A 26,879-nucleotide genomic window follows, 5' to 3' on the forward strand; every position below is an offset into this window, starting at 1 on the left:
TTCTTTCTGTGGACCTTTCAATCTGAACTCAGCCCTTGCATTAATTGGAGAACACAATTTTCAGAGGCTGGTCAGGTGGAGAGCACAGGCTGCATCTCAAACCCACCCCATTCAGCTCCCCTTCCTAGCTCTGCATGCCCTGTTCAGCCACACGCTGCTGAAGTTGTAGGCCACCATGTTCTCCTGATTCTGATTCCTCCTAAATACTTTTCTTAGGAAAAAACAGAGAAACTAATCTTATTGAATGTCCCCAAGGCACCAATAGTTCATTTTGTATCTCTCCTACTCTATTACTTGTGAATCCATTTTGTAGACCCCAGTGTCACTGGACCAGGGACTGAACTTTGTGTCTTGCTCGTGGGGAACTGCGAAAGGCAAAAATAGGGAAAAGAGAGCATAAGCAGTACAGAACAAGGATTTTCATGTTCTCATTTTAATGATGACAGAGCAAATTAACACCACAGGAACAGTAAAGGTGAAGGACCATTTCCCAAACAAACTGCAGATGTTCTGTGAAATAAATCAACCTTCTTTTGGAGAAAAAGAAACTGTTTCAACATTTAAACTAGTTGCTTGTAATTCTTAAATAGAAGGAGAGACTCTTGATGAACCTCAACTTTTTCATGTTTCATCAGTTTGTAAAGAAGGACCAAATAACATCTACTGTATGAAAGGATATAACAGGATTGCTAAAGAACTCTCTTAGCTTTCACACAAAGTTGCGGGCAATGGCCAATACTTTGGAGAACTCGCCTTCCTTCCGTCGCAGGATATAGGGTATTGGTGTTTTTATCCTAGTCCCGATTGGATTTCCGTTATCTTCTATGAGTACCACATTGTTGGAATCAAATCTAGGCGTCATGGTGGGGCCAGGCATCTTGTGCCCTACAATTAAAGCTTTCTTCTTTTCTCCTTTGATAGCCAGGAGGATTTTATCTCCTACTTTGCCAACTCCAGTCTTGTTATACACGTGGATACATTTTGGTGGCCGGTGGTAGGACGTGTTCCCCAAGGCGCTGTTGTCCACCACTCGCACGCGGGTGAGTTTCTGTATTGCTCGGCATGCTCCAGTGGTACTAGCATAAGACAGGAAAGAATGAGAGACAGATCTCCTCAATAATCCTTGAGGAGAAAGGGCAAACTCGGCACAGAATCTTGTCATTACACAAGCCACTCGGAAGGCGCCAGCAATAAATACATACCATATGGCTGACACATTGACTGCATTCAATGTGCTCTTTGAAAGCCAGATGCTACTTTGGGCTTTGCACACTCGTCACTAAATGTCAAACATAAAACGACCGTTCTCCTCTGAAACACGACTAAAAGATGGCGTGAAGAGTGGCTTGCATTTCATGGGCTCTTTAGCAACTGCAGATGATTCAACTTCAATTTACAAGCAAAAAAATGTGCTTGCTTCTGTTACAAACAGCCTGCAAGAAGCTAAGACTCAAGTCAGGCTCTTTCAATCTTGTACACATTCCCCAGCAATAAGGACTTTTATGACCAATCTTCTTTTCAGTGAAGTCTGTGAGGGTCTCCCATTTTATTCTGCTCTCAGTAAGATCTCTGAGGACCTGCTGTGGCTGAGCTAAGCTGTCACCAACTAGAATCTAAGAGATCATCACCTTCCCCATGTGGGAGGAATCCAGAAAGATACAGTCTCTTCTGTATCTGTTTGCTCTGTGGGATTATCAGAAGCAAGGAACAACAGAAATAAACTGCACAATATTAAATAGTTAGATCTGACTCAGAATATGCTTGAGAACAGCAGGAATAAACTCCCTTACAGAAACCACTATTCTTTTATTCAGTGAGCTCAAACTTAAGTGATTTGTTGCTTCTTTTCAAAGGACACCCAAACACAGACCATTGGAAAAGCAGAAAAATCCTTTCTACTGCTAAACAACTGCTTTGCATTAAGGTATAGAAACATGCTGGCCAGAGCTGCAGGAATGCCAAACTGCTGTCAACTGAACTACTCAGGAGACAGCATATGGAATCAACCTAATCATTCACCTTGTTTTTCAGAGCAGAAGCTTGTACAGTAAATAAAGACTAATAGGGACCATCATCCCTTCCGCAAGATGAAGGGCCTGTATTTGCAAAGTTGCCTAGAAGACAAGCACCAAACCTAGTGTGGATGGACATGAGTTGAAGCAGATATTTTTACACACAGTGAGGGAAGGCCAGCTGAGTCAGTTTGTGTTAGTCTAACTGCTCCAGAGGTCAAGCGCTGCCTTTACAAGATCTGTTTTCTGCAGCAGAGGCATACCCCTGCTTTCCTGTCTCTCTCAAAAGTCACTCACCTCTGCAAGCAGCCACTCCCTCCCATTCCAACCACTGGCAGGGACTGTGGTATACCACACTCTCCTCTGCCTGCTGTCTGTGGCTGCACAGCAGGGGAGACAGAAGGGAGGAGGCTGTAAAGGGAGAAGTGTTGTCACAGGAAGGAGAAGGGAAAACCTAGATGGGACTGAGTGTCACACTTTGCTACACAGAAGTAGCAAAGAGCTATGCAGAGTACCTGCACTAGGAGTACTTTTTCTTTTTCTTCTTTCTTCATCTTTGCCATGGTTTTGGAGCAAAACTCCACCCCAAAAGAAAGGCTACCCCATTAAGAATGTTGAAGTCCTGCTTATCTCTATGGACTGGACTTCGCCTCAGTCTTGCTGTCTTTTATATATGTTTTAAATGTCTACTGGCCAATGCTCTCATGCAGCCCACTTACAGAGAAAGCCAGGAAGACTTGGTCACCTCCTCGAGTTAGTTCCTGGGACTATCACATAACCTAGCCCTGAGCATTGTCTTAATCCCCTCTCTAGACCACAGTCACAGGAATTACTATGCTCATCCTTTAAACTGAAGTCCTCATCCTTCAAAGAGTTACATGCTAGAGATGAGTGTATTGTGGGATTAGGCTCTAAGCTTTGTACAAGGTATTGTAAAATATGAAGTCCATAAATTTAAGAAGCTTTAAATGCCTTGGGCCTGGAACAAGAAACTAAAGAAAAATAACAAAATAGACACTGTTAAAGTATGAGAAAGTAATTTTTCTGATTATTTTTGTTCTAAATAACTGTAATGATAAACTCTTGAATAATTTTAAGGATGTAATTGGGTCTGCATCAGCAGGAGCTGGCTTTTTTGCATGTCCATCAGAAACACAGACACTTTCAACTTCTGCTTGCAGGCCCATGCATTGCTCTCAAATGCTTAAAAGCCTCCCTACATATGAAAATGCACAGTTCAGACTGCCAAGAATCTGTAAAAGTAGTGTTTGGGCCTACTTTTCAACCTTCAAGTGAAGGGACAACTCTGAGATTTTTTTGTTTATTTATTATATTATTCATTTGAATTACAAACACTGTATCTTATGCTTGACCTACTTAATAGCATCTCTTTCAAACAGGAAATGCTCTGAAGAAAACAAAAGCAAAATCTGAAGATTACCTGAACTGTCGTTGGAGCACCGCACTGCTTAGATGGGTTAAGGATAAAACCAATCGTCTATTCAAGAGAGCCATGTGGATTCTGGTAACAAACCTGCATAAGAAAGAAGAGAATTATGAACTCTGGAAAATGGATGGAATTTGGTTTGCTTCCTTTCCTTTATGTGGATCACACACCAGAGCCTCAGCACTTATTTAAAGGCTGCAATCCACAGCAGAGAGTGGTAGCAGCGCTCACAGCATGCTACAAAGCAGATCTACAACCTCTGCCTGAGTTCAGGAGGCAGTGTAATTCAGACATGTATACTACAAAGCTGGATTCAGTATTACTGCATTGCAGTTTCCTATGCACAAAGGTAAGGGCCCTTCTGTGTGCACTGTGAATCATGTAAGAAGCAGGTTTAGAATTTCAGATGTAAACTAGTTTAGTGGCTGTGGTGTCCAGTAAAAGCCATCAAGATTACTTGTAAATGCTACCAGGGTTACCTACAAAACCAAGCAAAAATCCTGAGATACTCTGTAGACTGGTATCAGAGCTTTAAAAAAACATTTGCCAGACAAGAAGCAAGTCAGAGCTCTGCTGGTGAGGGCATGCTCCCTCTTAGCATATAAAGGTGTTTAGCAGGCTGTCTTTGCAGACCACAGCGTCACTGCTGCCAATCTTGCCCTGTTCAGGCTGCCTGGGGGAACAGTTTCCTGTAATTTTATAGTGCTCACTCAACCCAGAGTGAAACACCACCCCCGAATGCAGCTGAGTTGGGTTACAGGGGTAACCTCCGACTGAGTACCACACCCTGACTACACCTGACTACATCTACAGCAGTTCCCTAACCTCATTCTGTCAGACTGATGGGGACCAGCTTGCATGCACAGTCACAAAGGCTTATCTGAACCTGGATCACTTTCCCAGACATCATTAGGAAGCAGTGACCCAGGTGGTTATGCTGGCAGATGCAAGTGAATGGAGAAAACATAGATCTAAATCCAGTCCTCTTTCAGGCCAGCTCAGGTACAGCTAAGACTTTCCACCTGACTGTAACTACTGTCATGTGACAGTACTGCTGTGACCTTGGCAGTGTAACCAACACAGACTTTGCTTCTCTCCTTTCTAAAGAAAACATTAAAAATCCATTGACCTCATATCTCTCTTTGCCAGTTCTGATGAGTTTTGGGCCAAACTATAGGAATACATCATAAAACCACTTTCTTGACTTTTATTTTAAAAACAAAGCTTAGCTTCTTTAGAGAGAAGAAACTAACCAGAGCCTTGTGACAGACGATGCCACAGCTCTTCTTATTACAACCAAGTCCAGCCTAAATCTTCACTCCCTCTTTCATTGTTTTTTCCTCCAGTGCATTTGCTTACTTGGCAGCTTTTCTACAGAGCGAGTGTTACCTGAGAGCAAGATGAGAAGCATGAGAGATGTGCACCACAGCAGCTCTGAGCAGCATTTCCTGAGCAAAGCACACGACATGTGGCAAACCATCTCGCCTGTCATGCAGGCGGGTTTGGAAGAGAACAGCAACAGCCAAAGCTTAGATTTATTTACTAAACAAAGCCACTTTTCTGTGGGGTAGATCACCAAATGAGTTCAGAGCTTTCCCACACTGTCCCCTCTCTGAAATGAGACTCCAAGAAGGCTGTGTTTATGCCACAGTTCCTTTACCTAGCTGCATGATCCTAATGACAGCAAGGCCCTGGGGCATTTAGAGCTCTTCTGCCAACCAAGGTCCAATACCTGGGCCTTGCTGCTGCTTGGATTTCTGAGTAAATTCAACTCTGTTGACTTGCTTAAGCCCACAGTCTGCCTTTGTCTTGTTCTGCTCTTGGGTGTACTGTCTCCCCATATGAAATTCAAATCCAGAAGGTAATACTGCTCCTACTTCCTCGAGAATCACACTGAGTATTTGCATCCCCATACAAAACCCAAACAAGCAGCAGCAAGTCAGCCTCTCTGGTGTCCTTGATGGATGCTTCTTGGGGAGTCCAGCTACTACTGTCACCTGTCTCTATTTTCCTGGCAGGCAAGGTGGCCTTAGTGGCTGGAGAGGATGGGTCTGCTCATCCTCTCCACTATATAAGACCAATAGGAGAGGTCTGCTGGCTCATGGCAAGGCACGCACAGGCACATGCTGTCAAAGGGACAGCAACATCAGGACCAGCATAGCCAGATATGCTAAAGGCACATCTAAAATGTCCTAAAGTGCTGCTAAAACTCTGAACTCTCTCCTCGCTCCTGGGTGGAGTCACTGGTTTTTTCTACCCTATGGCAGCAGTGAAGGTTTGAAGTTACAAAACTACCAGCAGAAGCATCAAGAGCATTAAATGTCTAAGGACTGTTTATTTTTCCAGATGACTCAGTACCCCTTTCTTAGCTAAGAATTATTTCTCAGCACGTTAGGATGTGTCACAAGCTAAGAAACTTCACATGATTGATTATTTGGTATGAAGCATCCTGTTAGGAACTTAGTAAACAGGGGGGATGCTTCCAATTAGCAGGAAGGTTCAGGGTGGAGGGAAGAGAAAAATGCATCTGTGGCATGGAGTGCAGTATTCAAAGGTGCAAGTGGGTTCACAAAGAATGAGTCATAACTTCAGCTATCATAACATGCCAGTTTCCTTTCTAGAACCGAACAGCCAATAGTTCGGGTCTGTCTCCAGGTGCTCCTCAACCAGACCCAGTCCCAACTTGCTCCGTCTTGTGGCTGTGACCTTGATCTCCCCTGCCCTCAGTTTTCCCCTCTGTGAAGTGGCTAATTACTAAATAACTAAACTCCAAAGGGCACAGAGGCCCTTCACTCTGTCACACTCGGTGCTGCCACACGAACACTCTGAGGTGGTGCCAAAATTAAAGAGCCTCTATAAATTGATGACAGCCATCGGCCCCAGCGCTCCTGGCACTTTTCTCCTTCCCAGTGCACATGTTGCCTCACACCAGTAGGCCTTAAAAAGGCTCAGAGGCTGCACTTAGCACAGGCACAGGGAATGCATGTGACTCGAGTATGCTTCTGAAGGTGGCTCTCCCCAGGTCATCAGGTTTCAGTGCTCAGGGGTGTATGGGAAGAGTAACACCTTAACCTTCAAGCACAGCAAAATTTGCAAGAATTCCCAGTAGTCTTGCCTGGGAGTATTTCCCCTGCCAGTATTGCCCAAGTGATACAGGAGTGCAGCCCACAACACCCTGGGACAGGCAAAACACCACCACTGCTTAGTACTTAGTCACTAATACATCCCAGACCAAGGATTTATCTTGGAAGAGACTTTTGGAGGTCACCTAGTCCAATCTCCTGCTCAAGCAGGATTAATTCCCAAGTTGTTCATGCTAGACAAAGGCAGTATTTAAATGGACACTATCCTCAAATGAGAGGCCTAACACAAAGATTGATACAACATTGACCACTCATAGCTGCACCAAAGCAGTGATAAAGAACTGTGCAGAGAAACCTCTCTCCCAGTTCCTACCCTGCTGCAGTGGCTCTGTCTCACAGTTAGACTAATTTTTTTAAATCAGCATCACAGAGACACTTGGTCCCTCTCCATATATTTGTTAAAAGTTAGCACAGACCTCAGACAAGAGCTCAGAGTAAGATTCAGAAAGGGGTGAAGAATTTGTCAATCAAATATTCACTAAAATGACCCAATTTCTACTTCATTGAATAAGTCTGAGTACACAATAACCTGCTGCGGTAAACACTCTCTTCTCAAGGGCCCTTCAGTCTTACCACATTAAATGCAACAGACTGACATCAAATTCCAATACTGCACAACAAAGAACTCTTCACCAGTTATAAACCTCTGGAAGTTATTTATCCACTGCACCATTTTGAAGCGCTAAAGCTATCACCTTCACTATTTTTTCTTGATATTAAAGAGCTAACTTATATTTACTGCATTTTTTAGTTGGTTTTGAATGGAGAAATTATGGAAAACTTCATCCTAGCTAACAGAATTGGGTTGCATACAGTATTTTCGTCAAATGTGTGCAAACACATGAGTAGATCACCCCAGGGAACTGATATAAAGCAAGGGCATCTTCCAGATAAGGAGAGCAGGATTATGTACTCACTTTGAATGAACATCGGGGCACACAGTACGAAGAAAGGAAGACCTGTGTCCCCCCATCACACATTTCCAGCACCTCCCTTATGCTTTAGCACTTATGTAAATCAGACAGTTTTCAGCTAGATCAGTTCCCTGATCCAACTCAACCTGTGGCCATGTGAATGTTGGTGGCAAAACACAAGACTGGGACTTCTCCTTTCACTGCCAACCCAGGCTTATGTGGTGACAGTATCTCCAAAGAGATTTGGACAAGAAAAGGATCTCTTTCATTACAGCACAAACACCAATAGGCTTCACAAGAATGGTCTGCATGAATCTGCACTACTAACACGGCCATGGGAGCACTGAAAAAGTCTGTGTCTGAGCACTCAAGAGGCCAGTGCAACAGCTCTGACCAAGGTCTTATCAGTGGTGCATATCCTAAAAACCATTCCTACCCTGCCTGCATCCTAGGGTGAAGGCAATTTTAAAGAGTGCTGTTGCCTAGCAATCGAGTATTACTTTCCTTTTTAATCACAAGTTTGGAAACTGACACCTGCTCCCTATATTCCCAAGACCTGTAGTTCCATAACCATTCGGCTATTTTTTTTCCTTCTTTCTGCTAGTTACTCATCCACAAAAACAGGCCCCATGGAAAACCAATGGATGTTGCAAAGCAAATGCTGAGGCCTACTACCCAAAAGACTGCTGTCAAATACACAAAATAAACCAGGGAAAAATATTCTTCACTTTAATAGCAGTAGCCTGATCTGCACAAACAGTGGGGACCAACATCACCTTTATCCTTCTAAAAGACCAAAACAGACATGCTCCAGGCACCATAAAGATTTGAACTGCATCTGTCATCCATCATTAAAACACAGGAAATAAACCCAAGACAGTACATGCAATGCAAATACCTAAACCCCTACTCTACCACTGCAGGTTTATTTATAGACCAGCTGCCAGGGTGAACTACAAATGTGAACTATGGGACTCAATCCATTCACAGCTCTCCTCATAAAGGAAACAATGTGATTAAGGGCTGTGTGTTAAAAATACACAAGCTATTCATTACCAAGACATAACTGGCTTTACATTAATGACACACAAATAGGCCAGGATTCACAAAGAGGAATTAAGTCTTTTTTAACTCTGTTTATGAATAGGATTAGCTATTAAACAGGATATTTATTGATCCAAGCTACCATCAGAAACTCATTATAGGTACATGTGTTAACAATTTGGAAGCAAAACAAACCTCATTTTCCAGACCACAATCAGGAATGGCAGATAAAAAGAGATCTGAATACCTTTAAAAGAAAACTTACTTTTGATATTTTAAGTATTCAGAAGTCCCAACTTTTGTAAAGTAATTATGGCACTTACTGTTTTAGTATTCAAACACCTAAAGCCATTCTATATGTTCATATTCACAGCACTGTACTAAAATAGGGAGGGATTATTCCCAGTGCACCACCACAAAATTAAGCTACGGAGAGGACAATGCCTGTGTGAAGTCAAAGGAAATGAGCTGCAGAGCAGGTGCTGGGTTAACCCCAGAGGCTCTGCTCAGGTGTGATCTGTGGGGCTCAAGGTGAAGCCCAGAAAGGTCCCTCTCTGCCTTTGGAATTACATATGAATTCAGAGAACTAGCCACACTCCCATACCTTAATGCTGCCCACAAATGTATCTTTACTAGTTTTAGAAGTACTGAGGTCTCAAGAACAGGACAATGGTGGAAAGCCACAAGCTCAGATTCTGTTTCTGGCCCTGACCTGCGTGACCAGGAACCAACCAGCAAGGTGCCCAGATAGCAGTAACCATGCTGGGGGAAGCTGGGGCAGGAAGAATGACACAAACAAGAAGGAAGAGAAGGTGGGCAGCTGTGGCTCAACCATAAAAAAAAAGTCAAGAACCACTGACCTAGGCTAGTTGTTCACAGAACAAAGAGCAGCAGTGGCTCTGGGCCTTCCTGATAAAGCTACACCAGAAAAGCATGTCTAATAATGACAGAGTTCAGGCTTAAGAGAAATCTGACCTGGAGACAAAGGCATGTTTGCATCACAAGGCAGCACAGAGCTACCTGCAGCTTTGCTGGCACAAGCCTCGTTTCTCACTCAGAGATTTCCCAAAACGTGAGAAACTTCCCTAAACTCGGTTTCTCTCCTTCCAAACAAGACCCTGCCAGGTAAGCCTGGAGAACTCTCGAACCAGGTAAGTGAAGACAGCTCAGATGAGCATCTCTCTACTGCTGTTAAAAAGGCTGGCTGCCCACCTGCCTTTACTACAGAATTATTCACACTTTTAAGAAATCTGTCACACATTCTTCTCCCTCAAATTGCCTCCCCTTACTCACAGGACCCCCAAAGGAGCTTTTGGGAGAACAACCAGCAAAGCACAGAGTAGTGCCCACACTTCCCGAGTCCCCATGACACAACGTGAGTAAATGCCACACTTGTCAGGACACAGGAATTTTGGTCCTAACTTTGCTGCATGACTACTCATACCCACATAAGCCTAACTCCAGCAGTGCAGCCCCACATGAATTCTGAGCAAAGAAACTCTACTCTCTGAAGGACAAACGAGCAGGAGTTTCAGAATTGGGTTTTCCTCCTCCCTCCCCCAGGCCATACTGCTGGGGCGTGGACTGCAGCCCAAGGGAGCACAAGGTGCTGCTCTCAGTCATGCCATCTGCAGAGTGCAAGCGACACAAGGGCTCCAGGCTCGGCACACCCCAGGCTCCGGCTCCCAGCTGCTTTGTCGCGGTGTCACCACTCTGCTGCGTCACGTGCCACTCAAACTTGCCCCGTGCATCTTAGGGGACAGAGTTTCTCAATCCCTTCAGAGCAGCAGCCCACGCTTAGGGTTTACACGTTCCAGGCCCTGTGCACACAGCATCAGGGACAGCCCGCAAGAGGCTCCCTACGAGGGGCGGGCGGCAGGGCCGGGACGCGGGGGCAGGCAGGGCCAGGCCAGCCCCGGCGCCGCAGAGCATACAGGCGAGCATGGCCACGGCACAGCCCCAGCGCCCGGGGGCTGAGAGGGGCTGTCCGCGCCCCGAGAGGCGCGACCGCAGGGCCGGGTGAGGGCCTGGCGCCAGCGCCGGAGGAAGGCCAGCGCGCCGGGCCAGGCGGGCCCAGCACTGCCCCGTCGCTGGGCCCTCCCTTCTCCCGGGTACCGGCCCTGCCAGGCGCTACAGCACCGCAGCGCGCTACGCTGCGCTTCGCTCCCACCGTCCCGTCCCGTCCCGTCCCGTCCCGTCCCGTCCCGTCCCGTCCCGTCCCGTCCCGTCGTTCCCGGGGTCACCGCGCGCACCTCCGGCGGGAACACGCGCCCTGCCGCCCACCGCAGCCCGCCGCGCGCACGCGCGGCACCGCCCCCCGCGGCGCTGCAGGGCCGGCGGCTGTGGGTCCCGCCCCCGCCGGGGCCCCGCCCCCGCCGAGCGCAGCCGAGCGCAGCCGAGCCCCGCCGGACCGAGCCGAGCGAGCCCCGTCGGACCCAGCCTAGCGCAGTCGGGCGGTCGCCGCTCGCTGCCGAGCGCGGCGGGGGGCAGCGCGGTACCGCAGCGCCCGGCCCAGGGGGGGCCCGTCCGCGCCTGACACGGCCGCCGGTAAGCGAGTGGGGACCTGCGGCACGGCTGGGGGGCGCGGCTGCCGCGGAGCCTCTAGGCCTGGCGGGGGCTTGCCGGCGGGGGACGGGGTGGGGGCGGTCGTGGCGCCGAGGCCGGGCCGGGCCGGGCCCCAGAGCCGATGCGCGGAGCCCTTGTCGGGGGCGGCGGGGCGGGGGGCGCCGCTGCCATCTTGGGGCGGAGCGGGGCGGGGGGCGCGCCCGGTGCGGCGCCCGTGCGGCGGCCTGGCCTCCCCCACCCGTGCCCCAGGGCCCGCTGGGGCTTCTTTCCGCCTCGCAGGCGCCCGTCCTTTGCCGTCCCTCTGCTCCGCGGCTGCTGGGTACCGTGGTTTGAGCACCCCGGGGGTCACCGGCCCCCTTCCCGCGGGGCGGCACCGGCCCCGTCTCGCCTGCTCTCACCGCTTTTGTGCGTGCTCGGGGAGCTGCTGCCGCCCCCCCCTCCCTGCCGCTCGTCCGGGCGCCGCTGCCATGGCGAGCAGCAGCGAGGCAGCAGGGATGTTTCGAGGGTTGGAGTGTCGAGCAGGTTTCTGATACCGCCCTGCTTCTTCTACCCTGGAATACTTGGCGAAGGGCTGTCGGATGGGGTTCGTGTCCCTGGCCAGGTAGCCAAGCAGCCCCTTTCTGCTCTTGTCTCGATTGCCAGCCCCTCCACATCAGCAAACCATGTTTTTATCTCCTGTCCTGGAGTGCGCCCTGTATAGCTACCTGCTGGAGAAAGCATCAAAATCTGCAAGGTGGCTGCAGTCAACCTGGTGTCCATAGAAGGTTTGGTAGCTCTCAGCTGGATGGAGACCATGTGTTTTGGGGTTCTGAGCACCTCCCTCCCTTGCTCTCCCCATGAAAGTAGTTAGAAGCAAAAGGCCTATCAGTGTGTGTTCAGGGTGGCTAATTTAGTTGTGCATAGTCCTCGAGGACTCCCGTCTCCTCTGGATTTGTCTGTTACTATGAAAGTGTCCTTCTCCATCACGTCATGCTCTGGAGTAAGCACACATGGAAAGCCAGGGGTTGCAGGGCAGGAGCATCCCGTTAGCAGCAGTCCCATTAGCAAAGCCACTGAATGGTTGCATGGCACAAGTGCTCCTTGGATGATCTTGCAGACGCCCCACCTGAGTGTGGGACAGAGCCTTTGCAGGTGTATTGCAGGAACCAGTACCCTTCCCCTCCAAACACTCGTGCTGTATGGTCCCTAATAGCTTTGTATTCTCTTAACGCTTCTGAGAGAGTGGAAAGCCAACCACTCAGCTCCTAACTGACTCCAGGAGGACTCTGTTCAGGCCAGAAATAGCAAAGCATTAAGGACTACTTCTAATGACTGCAATTAGCTGGTGTCTACCTAGGAAAGGCTTTTTTCCTCTCGAGCCTTTTAGTAGTAGGAATACACTATCTTTATGGGGAGAGAAGTCCATTCTACAGTCTTCGCCTGGATACCATAAGAGCAAAATAAACATGAAAGAAGATGCCTTTGAGGGGGTTGGGAAGAGGCTCTGGTTTGGCTCATAAGTATGTTTTGTTGCTCTAAGTTTGCTCTATTTTTGTCTGTTCCTGTCTTCAATAACCTTGGAAGGAACTGAAGCTACTGTATTTTCTGAGGGTGTCGGTTTTCTTCTCAAGAAGACGTTGCCGTGAGGCTTTGCAATGTTCCATTTTTTTGCCCTTTGACCAGAGTGCAGTGCGACTATCCTGAACTGTCCTGGAGCCATGAGTTGAGCCAAGAAAAGAAAAATACCGAGTGTGCTTTGCTTCTTGTTTGTTTGAGTTTCTAAAATTTTTTTTCTTTCTGGGTTTTTAAAATATCCTTGGTTATATTTTTTAGCTTTCTTCAGCAACAGAGTGGGTTAGGAACTTGCTCTGAGGGTTTTCTAATACTGTTTTTGTAAAAAAAAAAAATCTTCATGAAATTATTTCATTCTTGGAACTAGAACTGTCAGAAAATCCCAGGTAGCATGAGGTTTGCAATAAAAGCCTGAGAGCTGGCAGTGCCAAGGCCCTGCTTTTTGTCTGTTGCTAGTTGCACTTTCCCTGAGCCTCCTGTCATGGTGAGCCTTGCAGCGTCCTGCCAGCGGCTCCTCTGACACCCTCCTGTCCATACTGAGGGGCAGTGCCAGCCTGCATCCTTCCTATAAGTGCCCCATCCTGGCAGCCAGGGTGAGGCTGTATGCTGAAGTCCCAAGGACTCCGCAGGCAGCACCTCCCGCTCCCAGGAAAGGCAGCTGCGACCTGCGTTGTGTCTGACGTGAATCGTGCGCAGCCGTGGGGTGCCGGCTTCGTGAGGGAGGAGGCCCTGCATGTAGGATATTCCGTGTGCGCTGCTAATTGCAGGCAGTGCTGGTTATGGATACTGTGCATGATTTGCATATCAAAGCATCTGAGAGCTCTGCCATGGGTAGGGATGGGCAAGGATGATAAGGATTGCTGGAAGCTGGGGCCAGATCTTCCTCGAGGCTTTTCGTGGTAGGCTGAAGATGAACGGAATGTTTGGAAAATGGAGTTTGTCTCCATGTCCTTGAGTGACAGCACCGTAAAGGCTTTTTTAATCTAGGTGCTCCTTTTCAGGGGTTGGGAACCAAGCAGTTCTTGGTGGCAGGGTACTCTGCTTCCTGCTGCTCCTGCCACTGAGAGCTTGCTGGGCAGCCCACAGTGTTGAGCCTGGGAGCCGTCCCCTCTCCTGGTGGGTCCTGCAGCAACTGGCCAGTGTGCCAAGCCCGCTGCCTCTTCTCCATGCTGCCTTTCACACAAGGAGGCAGAGGCCCAGCTTGGAGCTTTGAAGCAAAGGAGCAGGTTTGTTACTGGCTGAACTGGCTCTGCAGGGTCCCAGGCCTTGCCTGATGGCTCAAGAGGCATTGAAGGGGGACGGGGAGCGGCAGAGCCCCGAATGGGCCATGGCTTCTGAGATGCTGCGTGAGTCAGAGGAAGATTTGCCTATGTCTGGTCTCAACACAGCTGTCTGCTGTTCCTCCTTATTCTGGAAATGAACCTGGGGAGCTTGGAGCTTGCTTGTAGGCTGAACTGCAAACTGAAATGCAGATTTCCAGGAAGGGAGAGGGGTGGGAGGGAGTCCCTGCATCCCTCGGCCACTTTGATCTTAGCAAGTTCTGATGCTCTAGCTCTGAAGGACCACACTGTGGGGCAGCTGGCCTCTCTGAAGGTAGCTTTATGTTCATTGTGGGAGCGCCTGCTGCCTGGAACTGCAGCCCTCGCCCTGTCTCCTGTGCCTTGTGCAGCTCAGGCTGTTGCTGGGAAGGACTACTCACCTCTCTATCCATATGGGGACTTGATTTGTGCAGGGACCTGCCTCAAGCATGGCCTTCTTGGAAGTCAGCTCTCTGCCTGCAGCCTTCATCCTGTCAGCAGCCCTCTGGTTTGTTCAGGGTAATGAGTTAGGGGGCAGGCCTGATGCATTGCCTAGAAAGTTGGTTAAAAGGAGAAAAATGAAAATCAAGAAAGGAAAAAGAAATGCATGCGCGTACGCACTCTGCAACAGAGAGAGGGTGAGATGCGTGAAGTCAGTGCCGAGCTTGTAGAGCAAAGGCTTACAGTATGAAATGGCTTTTCTCTGAGTCTGCAGGCCTGTGGTTGGCACTGCCTTCTCTCTTCATGTCCTTCCAGCATGGAGCTGGGTGTCTGCCCTCTGCTCCAAATACAGATTAGCTGCAGGAAGCCTAGGACTCGCTTGCTTGTGAGATGCTTGTGAGACTTGCTTGTGAGATGCAGAACCCTTTCCTCCATGTTTTTCTGCACAGTGCTTGCTGACCATTACAGGGTTATCTTTGCATGCTCCCTGTGTGTTCCCAGCACAGTGCTAAGCAGTGCTGGAAAGGCTTCTGTTCTCCCCATGGCTCTTGCATGTTGGTGTTGCCTGCCTGCCATTCTTCCTCTTGTTTTCAAGTCCCTTCCTCCCCTCCTTCATAAAGCCAGGCCAGGGAGTGGAAAAGCTTTCCCAGTATCTCAGTGCTCTTCTCAGGCCAAACTCTTAGAGTGGCTACGCAGCTTATATGAGCAAGATAGGGCTATGCTGGCATAGCCCACTGCATCTTTTGAGCAAAGTCTCCTGTTCTTGATGTACTTTGGTGTAATTGTTGATGCCAGCAGCCTTTGCCCTCATGGTTATTGTGCTGGGAAGAGAGAGAGGTCTTGTTTTATGCATGCTGTTTTTCCCCAGAGAAATTAGCAGTTGGTAGTACAGGTCTGGCTTAAAGCAAGGTTTCGAAGATTCCCGTTTGTGTTGGCTGTTTGTGCTATTGCATTAAAGAAAAGGGCTGGATCTCTTAAGGGACTGTGTTTGAAAGGTGACACATTGCATCAGCACAAGAGAAAGCAGTCACAGGCAGGATTCATGCTGCCTGTTTTCAGTATGTTCTGCAGTTGATTTCCTGAACCACCACAGCTGTCATACCTCTGAGCAGCAAGCTGAAAAACCTCCCTGCCTTTTTCTGTCTGGAAGAGTGGCTACTGCAGACCTTTCCTGTCCTTCTGTTCCCTCTCACCTCCTAGAAGGACTGTATGCTGCCAGAGCTACTTGTATCCCTTCCTTGGATGTGCTCATCCCCTCTGCACCCCTGTAATTCTGTGTGCAGAGCAGTTGCTTGCTCTGACACCCTCTTCCCTTTCCCCTAGGGATGTCATCACTGGTTTCTGTGCAGGTCTCTGTTCCCAGCTCAGTGCAGAGCATCACCCTGCAGACACCCAGCTGCCACCAGTGATGTGGCCTCTGGCTCTGTCACGCCAACAAGGAGATCATGTGGTATTGCCTGTGGGGAGATGTTGTGCTCTCTCCTGTTGACCAGCATGGAAGAACTGCTCTGACAGGCTCCCTTAAATCATCCAGCTGTCTCCTGATGTGTTGCTGACATGGGTCAGGGGGAAGAATGCTACTCTTACAAGTGCAGTTTCGCGTGAGAGTGCATTTAGTAGGAGAGTTGTGTGTTGGCCTGGCCCTGCTTTTGCCAATTAAACAGTGGCTTTTAGTAGACTGTTGCAAGTCCCTTCAAAGTGGGGGGATGAATCTTGGCATGATCTTGTACTTAGAGGAAACTCAGATGGCAGCAGGCCTTGTCTTCTGCTTGAAATGATTATCAACATCTGATGTCTTCTGCTGGAGGGTAGAGAGTACTTGGCAGTGAACCAGACTGGGGATGGTCTCTGCAGATGGCCTCAGGATACTTGGGCCCTTGAGCCAAAAATTTAGTGCCTTTGGGGGTCCCAAGGAAGATCTTAAAAGGGATTCATCCCTCTGCTCTGTGTGCTAATGGTCTATACTGCCTCTGTGTGAAGCCATTGAGCTCTCGAGGCTCTCAGGTGATGCTGGTAAAGCTGACATCTTCTCCAGGATGACTGTGTATGCAAGTTGGTGATTTTGCTGGGGTTTAAGTCTACGTTTGAGGCATAGACCTGGAAGTGAATTATTGTGTGTCTGCTGAACTGCGATAGCTGCCCAGGGACTTGCTATTACTCACAATGCAGAAAAGGCAATCTTGAGTTGGCGTTAGTCACAAAGTTATAAATCTGAGAGGAAGGAACTGGGTTTGCAGTGGATGCAAAACTCAGTGTGAACTCCCAGCTAGGGCAGAAGGAGCTTATGCAACTATTGGGTAGAAGAAGGAATTAGCTCCTGGCTACATGGAAAAGAGGAACAAATAAAATGTGAGAACTCTGTCTTCACCTTGCAAAGAAGATCGGGGTAACGTGTTAATTTTAAAAGTAAATCCAAACACAAATCAGAACAGGTGACGAGACCATTTTGGTAAATTAGATGTGGTCATGTGGGCAAAACCTTATGAAATTTCCCTGAAAGTATTTATAGACTAAGGCAACTTTTACACGGTGAGCAGCCACCTGAGACACCATTTAGTAAAGAGAGGTTCTGAGGTTTGATCCCTTGAAGTGCAGGGGAAAAGAATTGGACTACATCCAGCCTGTCTAAATAATCTAGCATAAACAGTTAAGTAGTTAGTGTTTCTTCTGTTAAGGAGGTGGGAGAATATGCTGCTTAAAAATCCACCAGCATGCATTTGTCTGGAACGTACTGTATCAGGTCGGTCAACGCCCTTGCCTGAGAGGATGGCCTGCCTCATAGCTGAGCGGGGGCGATGGATGTAATAGATCTTGAATTAAGTCAGTCTGTGTCACTGCCCCAAGTGTCAGCCTTATAAACAAAGGAGGAAGGGGTAGGAGGTGAGAAGCATCCCTTATGTAGGCCTTCATCTACTTGCAAAGCTGTACTCAGAAAGGTTCCTATCTGATGAGACCCTGGCTAGGCAGGGCAGGGGAAGATGTTGTTATTGCCAAAGTTTGGGAGTAGGGTGAATTAGTGCTTTTCTGGGGAGCAGAAAAACACGAGGAAAGCCTTGTGCCAGGCCATGTGAGGAGTGACCTCTAAGGTGCAGGAAGCAATTAGTGCTCTCCTTTACACAGATGAGGTATTGCTGAAGGGCCAGACTCAGAAGTAGTGCAACTCTTGGAGAAGGATGTGTGCAAACAACAGAGTATCCAGCAAAGCAACAAATTATTAAGGTCTTTAGAAGTATGTAGTGGGAGGACGGATGAGAATAACTAGGGCTGTGTAGCCTGAGGAAGAAAAGGTGAAAGAGGGAACTTCATGGTCTTGAAGAACGTACAGCAGTGTACTTTTGTAGAAGTCTGTAGTTGTGATGAAGACAGGGTAGGAATTCACTTTACCTGTAATGAAGGAGTTCAAACTTAATGGTTTCCTGTAATATCAGTTGGGATACTGAAGCAGAAATTGAGACTATCTTGAAGGGTGTTTAGTGGAGTTGAGGGGGTGTGTTTGTTTTGGGACAAATTAGCTAAAAGTTTGTAGATATGGATGACTTGCAACTGACTGTGCCTCAAACAAAGAATCTTGTCAGATGACCTATTAAGGACCCTTCAAGCCTGGCAGTTGTATGAAATGTTTTACATCTGGAAAGGCAGCAGTGAGTAGCCCTAAGAATGAGACTTTACTGCTATAGGTAATGCTGGGGAGACTGATACTAAAATATGCTGTCTAAATCCAGTGTCAGTGCTCAGAATAGGCTGCTGAAAAATTGAAGAGAATGCAGAAAGGAGTTACAAGATAATCTGAGGCTGGAGAGATAGCTTTATCATGGGAATCATAAGGAGATCAATCTGTTTATCTAATCAAGGAAAAGATTAAGGTGAGACTTGGTTATCCTACATAAGCATAACATACCTTATGACTGTGTATCATAGCTTGGTAGGGTAGAAATGACAGACCGTGAACAGTGGCAAAAAAAACCCGTGGTGAGATGCTAGAACTGCAGTCACCTTCAGAGCCATGCAGCCAGCTCTGCCTTCTCCCTTTGCACATGTGGAGATCCCTGTCTTTGCCTGTTAATTTTTTAGTGCACCTCTGTTCTCTGGGCTTCTTGTTCTTCTTGCTTGTTGTTCCTGTCATAGTATGTGTCTAAAGTCTTTCTTTGAGACCCTTCTACCTTATGAGGAGACATCTCCAGTAAAAGAAAGCGCTCACTTGGCCCCAGCTAATGTAGGGTGCCACCCTGACAAACGTATGCCTGCTCTCTGTGTATGTGCCTCTGGAATTGTTCCCTGCCTCTCCTCGCCCCAACCTGTCATCTGCTTCCAAATGATTGATAGCATCCCTTCTTCTGTGGTGCGTGGCTTCTTTGCCAAACCGGTACCTGGGAGCAGCCAGCACCTAACACCCATCCAAACTCAGCACCCTGTCTGGTGAAAATGATGAATGAAACCAAACGTCACCCTTGCCTCTGGTTCCTGCCAGCCTGTATTGCAGTGCTCTGTCACATAGAGCTGCTGGTTTATTTAGGGTCATTATGCCTGTTTGCAGTCCATGAGATGACATTTCTTCCGTAGTCCAGTGAAGAGACCTCAAGAGGGAGACTGGGTGAGATGCCGGAGCAGATGGCTCACTAAAATCTTGCTACATCCATGATTTCCCTTTCACCCACTAACGTTGTAATGCTGTTAAAAATAAAAATGATCCAGTGTGCCTGACAGGATGTATCTCTCCTGCTGCCTAGTGCTCCTGGAATCTTACACTCTCTGTCTTCATGTTTTATTACCGCCTGGGGTAGAAGGGGAATTTCAAAGCTAGTAGATAGCTCCTGACTATGGTTTCAAGTCGGGGAAAGCAAATGCTTTGATGTGCTTTAAAGAAGAAGGTGGGGGGGGAACCCAGCGTTTCACTTCTTTATTTTGTTTTCTTTAATGCTGTGTTCAGTTTGATGAGAGCAGAGCTTTGGTTTGCAGGGAATAACCCCAGTAAGCCTTTGTGTTTTCCTCTGGGGAGTCGAATGCTACAGGGTGGAACAGCTGGCATTGTTCCAGAAGGGTCTTGTGGAGTAGGAGCCGTAGCTCAGCTTTCCTCTGATGGGTAAGGGGTGAGGAATGCACCTTCGCAAGTAAAAGGCATAAAAAACGTGGTGTGGTGGCAGTACTTGAGCATGGGCTGGGTCTTGTCTCTAAGGTGCTTTAGGTGCCTCCTTTACAACACCTGCAGCTTCTGGCCTGTTTGATGCGTAGGACTACCTGTTTTGATTGCTCTGCTGATACATTATTTTAGCAAAAAATGCTCCTGCTTCTAATGTCTGGTTTTATTCCACCACCTCAAAACACTGAGAAGCAGTTTTGCCAGTATAACTGCACCTCCATCAGCAGACTTATGCCTGTGGAGACATGTTGATTGCTTGGGTCTTTGTCTCTGTGTCTGACACAGCTGTGCTTGCAGATGTCTCTGGGGTTGGCTGGGTACAAAAGATCAAACAGGATCTCTAGATGGAGCTTGGAAATCTAGGGAAGACAAGAGATGGGGCAGTCAAAGTAGAGGAGGTATGTGGTTTTATTGAGCCTGTTTTCAAAATACATAGGAGCGACTGATGTCTGGATAGAAAAGCACTGCTGGAAATGTGTGGCTGGTAAATAGAGCCTCCTGGCTGTTTCCATCCTGTCAGTCATCCTGATCAACCTCTAATTGCCTCCCAGCCCACTCCAACATTTCAGAGCATCCCTTCACTTGGAATGTACATTTCTGATAGTGAAGCCCGCCCTTCCTACGAGCTCCTCCTTCCCTTCCTATGAGCTCCTCCTTGCTGAGCTGGCTCTGGACACTCCAAGCAGAGCTCTGGGGCAACACTCTCTCTTCCTACCCCAGTGCCAGGGCTTGGCAGCCTTGATATTCCTGCTCTGCCTACCTGCTTAGGTAGGTGTACATTTTCATACCCTTTTTGCCTGCAGGAGCCATGTGCCAGGCAGATTTCAGTATCAAACAGGGTTTGAAACTCAAATATGGTTGGAGGGGGGTGGTTTGAGTTTGGGTTTTTTTTGGTTTCTTGGCTTGTTTTTTTTTATCTGCCCTTTCTTCTTAAGGTAGAGGATGGGGTGGGACAGGAACAGCTGTCCCATCCCTTGCTAAGCAGGCAGGCAAAAAGGTCTAGGAGGAGGGCCTGCTGGTGCATAAAATCATAGAATATGCTGAGAGACCCATCAGGATCATAGAGTCCAACTCCTGGCCCTACGCAGGACACCCCAAGAATCACACTGTGTTTGAGAGTGTTGTCCAAACTTGAACTCAGACAGGCTTGGTGGTATGTGGGAAGAACCTCCTGCTCCTTCCCCAGCACTGTGGTGCTAAAGCAAATACCAGAGGGACTAACCAAGATGTGGTTTCTACTCTCCTAATCTGATGGTTGTGGATATAGGGGGAAAAGAAAAATTGTCAGGTATATGTGCTACCCATGTTGGGATCCCCCAGAGGGCTGGGTACTGGCTTGGCCCTAGTGTGAACTTGAACCCTACCTCTCCAGGTGGGAAAGAACTAAGGGAGAAGGTGTGACAGTGGAGACAAGCAACAGGTAGCAGGAGGAGACATGTAATAGCTGTACCCTGTGTACAATGAAAAGTCCATGGATGGGGAGCAGCAGCTGGGTGCACTGAGCACCCTGCAGCCCCACTGCTCCTTGCAGATACTCAAAGGTGAATGCTGCCTGCAGGCAGGAGGGGCTGTGCCAGGGCTGGCAGGGAGTCCTGTGACTCAGGCCAGAGGTGGACAGGGAGTGTTTTATTCTTCTCATTCTTTAAGTCAAACTTGCTGCTTGGTGCCACTGCCCCCTCCCTGAAGGCAGTGAGTTTACCTGGTCCTGAAGAGTCTTAAGTGCTGACCTTGGATGGAAGATTAAACTAACAATGGCAAAACTTTGTAAGGTGTGCTGCTGCCTGCCTGGCACCTCCCTGGGTGCTTGGAGATGACCGAGCTGGCGGAGGCAGCGTGAAGCTTGTACTCTTGCAATTACCCTGGCAAGCAACTGGGAAACAATCCCAAACCATCTTTGGTTATGATCCTGTGGCTACTTACAAGACAGGTGTTGCTTATCTAGGAGTTTGGTAAGTCCAGAAGCCGCTGCAGAAGAAGTGGTAGCAGGATAGCGAGAGTCCCCTGCCACTTTCCTGGACCTTACCAGTGGGAACAGAAGTCTATAGCTCCAGGATGTACCCTTAACTCCTCGAAACTCAACAGAGATTTCGGCTGACTGTAGGTAGGGGTGCAAGCAGCAAGAAATACTTGTGTGCTGCTAGTATATCTCATCTGGAAAGTGGAGTGTCTTTCCAATGCCTGGAAAATAAGTACGTGATCTCCCTGGGAGAGGTTGTGTGTGGTTCTGATGGACAGGGGCATGGACCAGCATGCCCACAGTCATGCAGCTGTGTGGGATGCAGAACACAGCCAGGTTCTCCTGTGTCATGGATCCACTCTGCTTCACTGCTGCTCTCTAAAGCAGAGTGCTGACACCTCACCCTCTGTCTCGGGGTGGTGGGGATGCCAGAGGCAGGCTGAATGCGTGGTCATGAGCAGTGGGGAGTGACTCAGTGCTGGGGGTGGGTGAATCGGTGCTGGGAGGAGTGAGTGGGCTGGGGCATGGGTGGGGATGGCCGGGAGCTGCCACATGGATGTGTGGGAAGCTGGCAGAGAGTGGGGACCCAGCAGCAGGTAGTGAGGTGACCCAGGAGGATGAATAAGAGCAAAGCATTATCCTAGGCATGGGCAATGCTGCTGGTGCCTTCACCTCTGGCAGTGGATGGAGTACAGAAACCTGTACCCCCACTGAGCCCATGGCTTGTTGGTGAGGAGGAGCCATGCTGAAGGGATGATGGCATATGAGGGCAAGCTGAGTGAATGGCTTATAGCCAAAACTTGTTATGCAATTGACCAGCAGTTCCTGGGCCCTATGTGTGACAATGCCCCGTGCTCCTGCAGCTGAGGTGGTGTGCTCCAGGCATGCCTCTGGACTCCAGGCCTTGGCTGAACATGCACCAGAGCTCAGCTGAGGCTTTCTGGTAAAGTCCCTGACACCAACCCTCCCTTGTCCGTTAGGAAAGGTTAAAAACTCAGAAATTGATCCAGCCCCTTAATGTAAATGTGCATCCTAGTCAGCCCATTTGGGGCTGGTAAGTGCAATGGCATAGGAGATAGATCTGGGAAATGACAGAGGGGAATGGAGCCAGGAGGTCCATTACCAGTTTGGTAGGATGGAAGAGGTGTTGGCTATTTGAGGACAGGAAGGCAATAACTTTCTTAAAGATGGAGGGGAAAATGTGAGACACTAAAAATTTTCCTGGCATCAGGAGATGTCTGGATGCAGCCGTGAGGGAAAAATGGAAAATGCGGTGATGGCTCTGGGAGGAGCCAGGATTGGTACCGTTTGTTTCACCTGGAAGGACTTCAAGACTGATCTGCCACCATATGGTTGTGCAGTTCAATAACATCTGGTGGGGTCTCTTCCTAGCCACCCAGGAAGGGGTATAGCTTGGACACGGGAGAAAGTCTGCAAAATTTAAGGAGCCCTAGGAGGCACTTGTTTCTTGCCTGCTGTTGCTCAGGAGTGTATTCTTGGACAGTATCCCAAACATGAGACAGTGCCTTGGGGAGCTGGAGTTGTAATCCCTCTCCTCCCCCTACCCCACTTTGAGACACATAGCAAACTTTGTAGTGCTCATCTCTGCCAACTGCTGAAGGCTGGCATCACTAATGCCTCAGTGGTTAGGTGTCCTTGCTTTATACAGCCCTGCTAATCTAACTCTTCCGAGGGGCACTGAGCAAATGGAATGACAGAGTGACCATCCAGAGCTGAGGTGGGTGAGGGTAAGCAGTGGGGGCTGCCTTCCCACCCACCTGCCAGAAGACAGCTGGCTGGTAGGGTCATGGTTCCCCTGGAGATGCGTATTGCCTGAAGAAGCTCTGTCAAAGCACTTTAGCAACCAGCAGTGCTTTGAGCTGCTGGAAGAGGGGCACAGGAGCTGTCAAGAGGTTTTCAGAGACTTCATGTTGAATTGATATTTCCAACACCTGCTGGCACTTGGTGCTTCCCAAGCACAGAGCAGGCAGCAAGGGGATGTTGGCACAGTCATTTGTGCTGGATCTGATCTCATCCTTTCACAGGAAGATAGTCCCAGAGCTTAAGAATCTAATGTTAAAAAAGGTTAAGTGTGCCCTTGAGTTTCCTTGCATTGGTGAGAGAGCTACAGGTAATCAGCCATGCTGCAGCACCCAGCCCTTAGTGACCCTCCCATGGTCCCATCATCTTCCTATGACAGAAGAAAGTTCCCTTGCTCATGCTCCATTGAGTCATCTCATCCTCCGCTTCCAAGGAGAGAGTGCTTGGTGTTGGTAAACAGCATGTTATAAATAGGCAGCTGATGCTATATTGGAAGGAGTTTTCTCTGCTGGTGAGCACAGGCTTAGAAGGACTGTGCCTGGAAGCTGTGAACTCAGCTGAGGCATGCAGGGGCACTGGTGACCCCTCATCAAGGGACTGCTGTGCGTATGGCTGAGGGGATGCTTCCTGAGCTCCAGCTTTGTTTCCCTGGCCCTGGGAAACCGTCCACAGCTTCCCACCCCTACCAGCCCTGCTGGGCCTCTCACTACAAGGATGTTGAGGTGTTGGAGCATGTCTAGAGAAGGGCAATGGAACTGGTGAAGGGTCCAGAGCACGGATCTTTTGCAGAGTGGCTGAGGGAGCTGATGGTGTTTAGACTGGAGAAACAGAGGCTCAAGACACCTGAACCTTCCTGAAAGAAGTTTGTAGCCAGGTAGGGGTCAGTCTCTTCTCCCAAGTAACAAGTGATAGGACAAGAGGAATTGTCTTTAAGTTGTACCAGAGGAGGTTTAGGTTAGATATTAGGAAGAATTTCTTTGTTAAAAGAGTGGCCAGACATTGGAACAAGCTGCCCATAGGTGAAATCACTGTCCCTAGAAGTATTCAAAAAACGTGTGAATGTGGCACCAGGTTTAATGGTGAACACAGCAGTGCTGGGTTAATGGGTGGACCTGATGACCTTACAGGTGTTTTCCAACATTAATGATTCTATGAATCTATGATGTGTGGATGGGGTATTGGAAGAGTCTAGAAAGCAGGTAGGATTCAGGAGGAAGGAATACAGCACATGGCTGTATTGGGCTACAGTTATCCCTGAGGGTCTGCAGGTGTTTCATGTAGTGACAAATGTACTGCCACTGGCAAGCACTGGGGTAAAACTTGGGGCTTGATAGATGTCATCTTCCTCCTGTTGAGATGGTCCCTGACTTGGGAGAAGGTGTAATAGCCAGCATCTGTGTGACTCTCTCAAGATGAGCAGGTAACTGCCCTGGGATGCTTTCCAGTGCCCACCAGGCTGCTGGGTGGAGGGCACCAAGCAAAGGATCTCTCTTCCATTGCTGTCAAGTCACACACACACATCCCTATGCCTGTGCCACTTGGAGAGCAAGTGCTGACCCTAAAACACTGCTGGGGCTGTGGATTTCTGATGAGCTGCAGTAAATGAGTCACACACACACGCCCTGTGTATGTGCATGAGGTGGAGCCCAGCAGAGCTGCATGTGGCAGAGCTGATCTCAGAGCTCTCGTCACTGACTCTGACAGGACGTGTGTCCCTGCCACCAGACTCAGCAGCCATGCCTGGTGGCTGGCACCACTGCTTCAATGGAGACCTGATTTCCGTATGTAGGGATTCTCGGAGTCTTTAACTGGGATGCCAGTCAAGTGGCGTAAGCAGAGGGCAGGGTGCCAGTTGTGAAATTCCAGCCTCCTCACTCACAGGGCTGTAGCAGGATTGCTGTGGCAAGCCTTGGGCATAAACAGGTGGGCAGGGCAGCAGCAGTGGTGCTGGCTGCCCGGGAGGAGAGGTTTGAAGAGGTGCTGCTCTCCTGCATACCTGTACTTTCCACTTTCAGGCCCTGGAGGACTAAGTGTGGCTGTCAGGTTTGTTCTGGGGGCAGCCACGTGCCTTCCCCTCTGGATGCTGGTCTGGGAGGTATGTTCAAAGCCCCAGCAATGTAGGGTGCAGGCAGGATGTACCCACTGCAGGAGGCTGTGTTTCAAGGAGCAGCTGTGAGTTGGTATGCCTGGGTGATTTTAGGCAAAGGACAGCTGACTTTGCAGCCTTCCCCCCTATTAAACAGGAGGGTGACTGGGGAAAAGAACAGCTGGGCTTTCCAGGGAGCTCTCGGAGGGTGATGGTGGTGGCTTTTAGATTCAGGGCAGACTGAATCTAAAAGCTCCCCAGTTTGAGGAGTGGAGCCTGCTGCTTAAGTAAGCGGTGTTGTCTGCATTATCTGGGTTGTGTTTTAAGCCATGTACACCTAAATCTGCCTAGGGCTTTCTTGTGAAGTATTGATCTGCCTCTTCTGAGCTGACTGGGACATGTTGGAAGAGCCAGGCAAAAGGCATCCCAGGAATAGCCTGACTGGCATGTGAAATGAGGCAGTATCACTGCACTTTATCCATTGATAAAAAGCAAAATGCCATGTGAGAGACTTCTGCCTCATCTGTAGTGCGTAGAACATCTTTCCGTGCCCTGATCTGAAAAGTGAATGTTAGGAAGTCTCTCCTCCATAATACATTAATGGAGTTTGCCTCTGCCTTTGGTATCTGTAGATTCCCTGCTTCATTAGAAGTGCAGGAGACTCTGGATCATACAGCTGCTTGGGTAACTCTGAGGGAACTTGAGTGCTTTAGTGCAGGAGACCTTTTCAAAATACCCTGTAACAAAAATGGAGACACAAAGGCTTTGTTGATTGTATTTGTTTCCCAAGAGCCAGGCAAGCCCTGATGCTGATGATCAGTTGCAAGTCTGGCAACAAGATTCAGGTGTGTCCTTCTCTGTAAAAAATGAGACAAGTGTGATGTTTTAATGTTTGTTGATATAAATGGGAAAACTGAAGTTCACCATGTAACAGTTGACACTTGTCAAACTACTATGTTTATTTGAAAATTAAAAAAAAAGCTAGCTTTCTCCTCTCTCTGTGGACAGTTTGGGCACCATGGGAAGCAGCTGTGCTGGAAGGAAATGGGAAGCAAGAGGATGAGATAGGATGACAGGGTGCTGGGTTTTAGATATTTGGCCACGATGTGACTGAAAGAGAACCCTTTGGCCTCTCGGGCTCAGAATGCAAAGAGGTTGTGCTGCAGAGCAAGGAGACCACAGTACCATTGTCCCTCTGGCTCCAACCGTATCTATGCTTTAGATGTTTGGGCAAAATATGGCTAGAAAGATGCTGAGCACACAGACATCAGCTGTGGAAACAGAGGCTGTAGAGGTGTGCTTGGAAAAGTTACAGGTGTACAGGGTTTAGCTTGAGGAGAGTGGAGGCAGAAGCAAGGAATCTTCCATCCCCTTCATGAGAAAGGAGAAGTATTTTTGGAGGAGCAGCAAGAAGAAGAAATAATGAAATTTGGAAGCAGAACTGGGAGGAATGGTGTGCCTTT

General features: G+C 48.6%; 2 protein-coding genes across 5 annotated transcripts in view; one reads left to right on the plus strand and one right to left on the minus strand.

Moving 5' to 3' along the window:
- Positions 1–417: 417 nt before the first annotated feature.
- On the minus strand, positions 418–10,903 carry MRPL14 (mitochondrial ribosomal protein L14). Of its 2 annotated transcripts, none has more exons than XM_051783296.1 (3): positions 10,813–10,903; positions 3,454–3,546; positions 418–1,076 (listed from the first exon to the last, which is right to left on the minus strand). In XM_051783296.1, exons 2-3 carry the CDS (start codon positions 3,525–3,527, stop codon positions 710–712), a joined length of 441 nt encoding a protein of 146 aa, XP_051639256.1. In that variant the 5' UTR covers positions 3,528–3,546; positions 10,813–10,903; the 3' UTR covers positions 418–709. The 2 variants fall into 2 exon arrangements, with proteins under 2 accessions (XP_051639256.1, XP_051639255.1); XM_051783295.1 differs by lacking the exon at positions 10,813–10,903 and adding an exon at positions 4,713–10,457.
- A 51-nt stretch (positions 10,904–10,954) lies between these two features.
- TMEM63B (transmembrane protein 63B) overlaps positions 10,955–26,879 on the plus strand; it is a 48,041-nt gene continuing 32,116 nt past the window's right edge. For all 3 annotated transcript variants that reach the window (XM_051783245.1, XM_051783247.1, XM_051783248.1), the window contains exon 1: positions 10,955–11,107. The gene's annotated coding sequence lies outside the window, so the exon portion shown is untranslated. The remainder of the gene's footprint in view (positions 11,108–26,879) is intronic.

Source organism: Manacus candei, unplaced genomic scaffold (assembly GCF_025592945.1).
Source record: "Manacus candei isolate 608988 ecotype Guabito, Panama unplaced genomic scaffold, ASM2559294v1 h1tg000017l, whole genome shotgun sequence".
In the NCBI taxonomy this organism is placed as follows: Eukaryota; Metazoa; Chordata; class Aves; order Passeriformes; family Pipridae; genus Manacus; species Manacus candei.